The sequence below is a fragment of the Gossypium hirsutum genome, chromosome D10, assembly GCF_007990345.1.
Source record: "Gossypium hirsutum isolate 1008001.06 chromosome D10, Gossypium_hirsutum_v2.1, whole genome shotgun sequence".
NCBI lineage: Eukaryota > Viridiplantae > Streptophyta > Magnoliopsida > Malvales > Malvaceae > Gossypium > Gossypium hirsutum.
In genome coordinates this window covers 27398212-27406965 of record NC_053446.1, presented here as the reverse complement: position 1 = coordinate 27406965, position 8754 = coordinate 27398212, and the positions used below count along the sequence as shown (strand labels likewise).

Here is an 8754-nt window from a genome sequence, read left to right as displayed (position 1 = left end):
CTTGAAATCTCGAAAGATCTCACAACTCCCTTCAAACGGCTCTAATCTCCCCTCCAAAGAATATCAATGGCAAGAAGAAGGTTGAAGATAGCTCCCACAATCACAAGATTGTTAAAACAACTTCTAAAGAAAACTCAAGAGAGAAATCTTGGAGAAAACTCAAAGAAAATTCTGCTCTCAACAAATCTGAAATTTTAATAATAATGATAAGTGTTTAACAAGGTGGACAGCCATGCCTTTAAATAGGCCTTATAACTAGTCCTAATCTAATTAGAAAACTAAAATAAAAAAAAACTCCTAATTATTTTAATATGGAAATTTGGTCAAAGGTCATTTTATCTGGGACTCTTGGACTGAATATTGACATAAAAATTTAAACTAAGTAAATAAATAAATAAATAAATAAAAATAAAACTTTACAACTTGGGCCACTTTGACAATTTGGCCTGATTTTCAACTAAGTATGGATGGATTTCTTGATTGGGCTGGGAATTTGCTTATTGGGCCTCGCCTTCAAGAATTTGGGCTTTTGTGACTCGTATCAGAAAGGTTAAACAGGTATGTACTCCAAGTTTATATGTGAGCTTGATTTGCACTAAATCATAAGGTAGTTATGTGATGCATACGAGAGCAATCTATGAGACTATTCCTATGATTATCTGACATCGGATCAGTGTGAGAGGTTATGTGAAATCATACGATATATCTATGTCACATGAGCTCACTTTTATGTGAAAGTTTATCTGCCTATTGTATATGATGAGCTGTGCATATTCGGTAAAGGGATGATATGCCCGAAGGAAGAGTGAAATAAAAATATGAACAACTATGTTATAATTTGATTGTTATCTGTTGACACTGCTTAAAACTTACTAAGCATTGTAATGCTTACTCCGTTTACTCTGTTTCCTCTGTTTTATAGATCTCATTGCGAAGCTACAGGCTCGGGGATCGTCAGCAACTAGTCACACTATCACTATCCACTGTTTGGTACTACTATGTTTTGGATTATCTTATGGCATGTATAAAATAGACTAGTGGCGGAAGAATATTTTGGTTAATGTATATAAGCCATGCGAAAATGGCATCTTTTGAATGTTTACTTAGAGAAGTTTAAATTTTATCCCTGGCTGTGCTTAGTACTTATCTAAATGAATGACCTTTATTTCAAGAAAAAGTTCAAAATTTTACGGTTCTGACATGAGTTACAAGCCTGGTAATGCCCCTTACCTATTCCGGTGACGGTCACGGGATAGGGGTGTTACATATTTCATGTGGTTATAAGAACGATATCAATTGAGATGAATTAATTAATCCCATATCAAAATTTAAAATATGAATCATTATGATTTCCAGGGAGACACTCCAGGTGACGACATCATGAAACAAATTTCAAAATTGTTAACCAGATTCAACTAGGTTGTTAGCATGAATTGTGTAAAGATAAGAGTTTCTTGTCTCATCTGATATCTGATTTATACAAGTTGAGTATCAGCATGTTTGGTTGCCAATACACCCCTAATCGATGGGCCCCATTTAATCCCCATTTAATCTGTTGTTTGGTTGGTTGTATTACCATTACGTCCAAAATCTGTTCCTTCCCTAATACACCTGGTCCCGTAATAGCTATTCCCCCCATCCAGCGCCGATTAGAGAATCCTTACCCCATTTCTTATTTTCGTTTCCTTTTTCTGCCCTCATAGATTTCTGCTTCTTCTTCCATTGGCATTGCAGATCTATCCTCATTTCTTCTGCTTTCATAACAAATCCTCAACATTGTTTCATCGGAGGCCGATTTCAGGTATGAATCTTTGCTTCAACATTGTCTTCGGCTTTCTCTATTTTAATTTTTCTCTCATTTATTCGTTTTTTTCGTTTGGGTTTTGTTTGAATGCAAGCTTTTGTTCCATGGATTTGTTATCTCAATCGGCTGACACTTCATCAACGCTCTCTTTAGGGTTAGTTTCATCTTCGCCGCAGTTTATACTGGGTTACTATTGCCCGGAGATAGGATCATGGGATTGGATACTCCATCAGGAGGGAATACCAGTCATGGGTATTATACCCCACATGGTAGAAAAGTATCTTCTGTTTCAATTTTCTTTGAGAGTTTGCTTTATAAAGTGAATCCACAAACTGGGTATATAAATTATGAGAAGTTGGAATAGAGGGCGCTTGATTTTAGGCCTAAGATATTGATTTGTGGTGGTAGTTCGTATTCGAGGGAATGGGATTACGGAAGGTTTCGACAGATTGCGGATAAGTGTGGTGCTGTTTTGCTTTGTGATATGGCTCAAATCAGTGGACTTATTGCTGCTAAGGTCTGCAAGCTGTGAAGAACTGTAATTATTTGATAGGTTATTTGCTTTATGTGTTGCACTAAGGCTTTATTCATGATTTATAGCTTCTGAAATATACCTGTTTATCCTGAAAGTTTTGGTATTCATGTGGTAGAATTTGCCAATTTTCCTGAAAGTGTTGTTGCTCTTGCAAGAGAAAAGGCTGCTGAATTGGAAGATTTCTCACCGACTTCAATCATTTCAACTGGTGCTGGACAAGAGGTTTGGCTGTTATTTTTTTTGTTATAATACTTGTCACAAGGCTATAATATGCCTGCATTCTGGTTCTGGACATGCAAAGCCTTTTGTTTAGATGATTTTCCTGCTTCAACTATGGTGTTTGGACTCCAGCTTCTTTTTGTCTTTTCTTTGGATGGACCAACTTCGCCTTCTGTTGTTGGATGCCTCCCTTAAATTAGTTAATAGCATTGATATTACTTGCATCAATACAGTTGGTAGGACATAGGACTACTATTATAACTTGCCTTCTAGTGGACCATCCATTCATTTCAAATATGATGTTCATATCTGTTGCTGTTTGCTCCGAATGTTGTAGCTAAAGATAAAAAATTGGCATTACCTAAGGAGAGGTGATCGGTGTCTCTGGTAGCATTTCTCATTGCTTAAATTCATAAAATTAATAACACGGTAGACCATGTTGAGAAAGGTGATGAAGCCGATTGTTTTTCATTGTAGCACATATATTTGAGTTATATATGTATATAGTTTAGCTCTTATTCTAGAATTAGTTTGCTGTCATCAGTTGGAAAATTGCCTATGCTTTTGAAAAGGAGCTTTGATATGCCCTTTTCATCTAGAACAGTAGTTGCTTGGAATTCTAGACTTGCAACTTTTATTTCTTTTCCTGAAGTATTCATGGCTGGCCTTTTTTTGGTATATCTCCTGATACGAGTTTGAAGATGTCTCAAAAAACTTAAAAAACTGAACATACTCGAGTACGAGTAGCATAGCTTGCAAATGCGACTCAATGGTACTCTTATTTATATGTGTAGTTGGTGATGTTGAAATGGATGACTCATTAATATATCAGAAAGTTAATCGGTTACTACAATGTTTAGCTCTTTCTTAGTATTTTGAATTTGCCTATGTGTATAATGTGTCAATTGATGCTACTGGTGTAGAACTTAAGGCTAAAACTAAATATTATATGATTTCTTCCAAGAGTTGAATAAGATGAAATTACTTTTTTTTAATCTTTGCTTCTTCTTTGCTGGAATTTACTTTTTTTTATTTGGAAATTATTTGTTTGGTTGTTGAGAAAGGAAGGGAAACTAAATCATGATATAAGTATATATTTGTTTGGACAAATCATGATAGTTTGTTTTTTTGTTATGTTGTTTAACTTAGTTATTTGGTGCCAGAGCTGAAAACCCGAATCAAGAAGTACTTTGAAGGGGATGAAGAGGCACTCCCTTCAGTTCTTGAGGCCATTTTGCGTAGAAAGTTAGCTGGGAAGCATGAGGAGACCGATGATGAATTGATGGATGAATTGGAGGTGCAACCACGAGACAATGTGGATGATGAAGAGTTCGAGTCAGATTTTGATAATTTGTACTCGACTGATGAAGAGATACTTGCAATGTTTTTGATGAAATAAAGTGTGGATAGAAAACCTGTCAATACTTGCAATGTTTGTCCATAATGTTTGTAAATGAGAAAATGACCCTAGTCTACATCATTTCTCAAAGCCTGCGATTGCATGTAAATGTCACTAGAAAGCTGTTGCTAAGGCTTAAGAATCTGTTTTATGAGTCAGTGTTGGTTGTTTCAAGTTCACTTTAATGTCACTTTGTTTACTGCTTTATAGTTTAACTTTTGTATGGTAAGTGATTTGTATACTAGTTGTTTTTCTTGAATATGCATGCAGAACTTATATATTAGAAGTTACAAACACAGATTTGCTGCTTGATAACATATAGATCTTTTTTTTTTATAGTTTACCATGGTTGCTTTATGCCTATGTGATTGTTCATAGAAAAATTTTTTGGAAGAAGCCTATGCTTGACATTTGTTTAATCCATGTTTTCTTAGCAAGTATCTACATTATTAATCTATATTATATAGTATTATATATTATGATTTTATTAAATTCATATAAGAATATTTAATATTAAGAATTTTATTAAATTATATATTTTTATTAAATTATATTTAATAATAATTATTTTAAATTATATTATATAGTATTATATATTATGATTTTATTAAATTCATATAAGAATATTTAATATTAAGAATTTTATTAAATTATATATTTTTATTAAATTATATTTAATAATAATTATGTTAAATTATATTTTATAGTATCATATATTATGATTTGAGTAAATTCATATAAGAATATTGATTATTAATAATATTATTAAATTATATATTTTAATTATAATATATTTAATAATAATTATGTTAATTTATATTTTATAGTATCATATATTATGATTTGAGTAAATTCATATAAGAATATTGATTATTAAGAATTTTATTAAATTATATATTTTAATTATAATATATTTAATAATAATTATGTTTAAATATGATTAAATTATTTATTATTGATATTAATAATCTTATTAAAATTTAAATAACAATAACAATAATCATTTACCAAAACAAATTTATGGTAAGGGTATTCTAGTCATTTTAGTTTTTTTCCATTATGCTATTACACCTCTATTCCATTCAACCAAACACAAGATTACTATTACGTCTCTATTCCATTACATTCAACCAAACAGTTGATTTGCTATTACACCTCTAATCCATTACACCTCTAATCAAAAGTTTTTAATTCAACCACACTTTTGATGCTAAACTTCTTTCTTTACCTTTACTTTTTACTTTTAGAAACAATAACCAATTCTAGATACACCAAACAAAAATTTTGTAAATTTAAGTAGTAAAAGTCTTAAAAGTATTATAGAGGAGTTGGATTTCTCTTTATTCAAAAAATGGTTAAACTAATTCCGGCATATTAGATTAAAGAGTAAGTTGGTTATTTCTATTAAAAATTTCATCATGTTTAAATTAGCGGTTGACAAAATAATCAAACAGTAACATGTGACATACCACGTATACCTCATACTGATATGCATGAATTAATTAATTCTTTGATTTAATATACAAAAACTAAATTATTTAATTTTAAGTAAAAAAAAAGATAAAAATGCATCTTCTCCCGTGTTACTACTTTTACTTACAAAAATATTCCAAGATTGCATTTATAAAAAGATTTGGTGGAGGCATAAATCTAAAATTTGTTTTGGTGCTCTTATTGTTCAAACTTCAAACCTATCCTTTTGGTTTAATGTTATTGTCTTTAGTCTACAACTATATATATAAAACTTCTCGTGTTCTTAATAGATTTAATTATGCCCTGGTACATTGACATAAAGATAGTTTAATCAGTAGTCCTTAAAGAATACACACAGAACAGTGTGAAATGATCCATATGTCCAACTTTTTTGCAACATTATTTAAGAATGTTGCCGTGTTGTGTTGGGCAGAAAAGTTTGAGTCTGATGTAAGAAAAAAGCATTTTATATTGATGGATAGAAGAATAAGCAACGGCTACTGTTGTGCAAGCATTGACATTTTAAGGTAAAGAAGGGAATATGCCATTGATAAGATTCTGGGGAGACTTAGACTTTTGAGTGATCAGATGTTAAATACCTTCACTACTCATCATTCTTCACTCACCAAATCATCTTACAAACTCCAGTAAAAATCATCCATTTTGAGGGAGATTTATCATGGCTAACAACCAGCTTGGAGTTCTTAATGCTCTGGATGCAGCAAAGACACAATGGTACCATTTCACTGCCATTGTAATTGCGGGAATGGGTTTTTTCACTGATGCTTATGACTTGTTTGGCATCTCTCTTATCACAAAACTTCTTGGTCGTATTTACTACACAAATGAAAACCATCCAAAGCCTGGAACATTGCCTCCTAATGTAGCAGCTGCTGTTAATGGGACAGCCTTTGTTGGCACGTTAGCTGGGCAGCTTTTCTTTGGCTGGCTTGGTGATAAATTAGGCCGGAAGCGGGTTTATGGACTAACCCTCATGCTCATGGTGGTCTGTTCCATTGCTTCTGGACTTTCCTTTGGGAAGTCTCCTGCTGGTGTTATGACAACACTTTGTTTCTTCAGGTTTTGGCTTGGTTTCGGAATCGGTGGTGACTATCCCTTGTCAGCCACCATCATGTCCGAATATGCAAACAAGAAAACTCGTGGAGCATTTATCGCTGCTGTGTTTGCAATGCAAGGATTTGGGATTTTAACAGGTGGGATCGTTGCACTTATCGTGTCGGCTTCGTTCGATCATGCATATAAGGCCCCTCCATATTCGGTTAACCGAAAAGATTCGACTGCGCCTGAAGCCGACTATATTTGGCGGATTATACTCATGTTCGGCGCTGTTCCTGCGCTTCTAACATACTACTGGCGTATGAAGATGCCCGAAACAGCCCGTTACACTGCCCTTGTTGCTAGGAACGCAAAGCAGGCTGCTTCAGACATGTCCAAGGTTCTGCAAGTGGAGCTTGAAGCTGAAGAAGAGAAGGTAGAGACGGCATCATCGTCGAACTCCTTTGGTCTATTTACTAAGGAATTCGCTCGACGCCATGGACTACATTTACTTGGAACATCCGTATGTTGGTTCTTATTAGACATTGCCTATTACAGTAACAATTTGTTCCAAAAAGACATCTTCACTGCCATTGGTTGGCTTCCAAAAGCCGCAACCATGAACGCAATTCATGAGGTTTATCGAGTCGCGGCGTCGCAATCGCTTATCGCACTTTGTGGCACGATCCCTGGATACTGGTTTACGGTGGCGTTAATCGATTATATTGGCAGGTTCACAATTCAATTGATGGGGTTCTTTTTCATGACAGTGTTCATGTTTGCACTTGCGATACCTTACCATCACTGGTTGTCCAACAATGCTGGGTTCCTCATCATGTATTCATTGACCTTTTTCTTTGCGAATTTTGGACCAAATGCCACCACATTTGTCGTGCCAGCTGAGATTTTCCCAGCAAGACTGAGGTCGACTTGCCATGGGATCTCAGCTGCTGCAGGAAAACTCGGGGCCATCGTCGGGGCGTTAGGATTCTTGTATGCAGCACAGAGCACAAACCCGGAGGAGACTGATCAGGGATACCCACCTGGTATTGGGGTTAAAAATACATTGCTTGTGCTTGGATCAATCAACTGCCTTGGAATATTCTTCACTCTTTTGGTGCCTGAATCTAAGGGAAAATCGTTGGAAGAACTTACAGGAGAAAATGAAGAGGCCGATGGCAATGATAAGCAGCAGGCTTCTTCAACTCAAACTCTTCCGGTCTAAATTAGCAAAGTTCAAGTCATGATTTTTAGATATAAAAGGAAAAAAATTGATGTAAAATAGGAGCATGAAAGGTTATATAAAAGTTGAACCGCTGAAACATTACAATGATGTGAATTAGATAATCCAATACATCAATAAAGAAGTTATGTTGTTTAGTTTATAAAGTAACTTGCTCTCTGGTTGAGTTTGTAAAGAGTTTTGCTTCTCTTCTTTATACTATTGATCCTTGTTCATCCTCTTCGCTACTTCCACCAACCTATCCTTTATTACCATCATCTCTCCTGTGCCCTGGTTATGGTCATTCGCCCACAACCTTATTATATCTCAGTTGGGGAGAACCCCAAGATCTCTTCCTGGATTTAGTCTCCCATGACCAACTAAGCTGAAAAAAAAAATTCCTTTCTAATTAAAGTTTATTAGAAAAATAATTTAAAAAATATATGGCACAATAAATATTTTAATTTTGTTTTTCTATATCAGATTTTGATAGCTTGTTCATTTTACATAATTTACGTGTTCAACTTGACTTATTCTCGAATTAATCCCTACTAATTGGTGCATTTTGTGTTTAAATACTGTCAAGAACGAAATTCGAGCACTTTAAATCAAAGACATGCAAACAAGGGGCTAAATTGAAGCATGGGAAAGATAAGAGGGACCGAATTATAAATTTGGGACCTTTGAGGGGCTAGTCAGATTTTAACATTGTAAAAGGCAAAATTAGTAAATTAAATTTAAAATTATTTTGCGTAGGTAGTGGTAGGTGGAAAAACCCTAAAATTAGTATATAGATTTTGTATAAATAGGTAGGGTGATGCACTTGAAAAAAACAGACCTGGTTTGCTTAAGCAATTGAATAGAAAAAACAATTTCTTTCTTTTGCATGAAAGTGTGTAGGCATTCTGCCAACTTTTGTTTCAATTCAACTTTTGGCATAATTGTTTCCCAAGCCCTTCCCCTTCCCCTTCCATCTTTCTCTATTATCATAAAATCCACTTTCATAATCCACAAAGCATGATTAATTTCATGAATCACTAAATTCT

The 8754-nt window shown here is 34.2% G+C and overlaps 1 protein-coding gene across 1 annotated transcript; it reads left to right on the top strand.

The window, feature by feature from the left end:
• Positions 1-6016: 6016 nt before the first annotated feature.
• LOC107914789 (probable inorganic phosphate transporter 1-5) lies at positions 6017-7871 on the top strand. Its single transcript, XM_016843815.2, has one exon. It carries the CDS (start codon positions 6110-6112, stop codon positions 7709-7711), a length of 1602 nt encoding a protein of 533 aa, XP_016699304.2. The 5' UTR covers positions 6017-6109; the 3' UTR covers positions 7712-7871.
• Positions 7872-8754: the final 883 nt, after the last annotated feature.

Bases quoted from the DNA above. Each gene is read 5' to 3' on its own strand.
- LOC107914789 (XM_016843815.2), top strand. From the start codon at position 6,110: ATGGCTAACAACCAGCTTGGAGTTCTTAATGCTCTGGATGCAGCAAAG.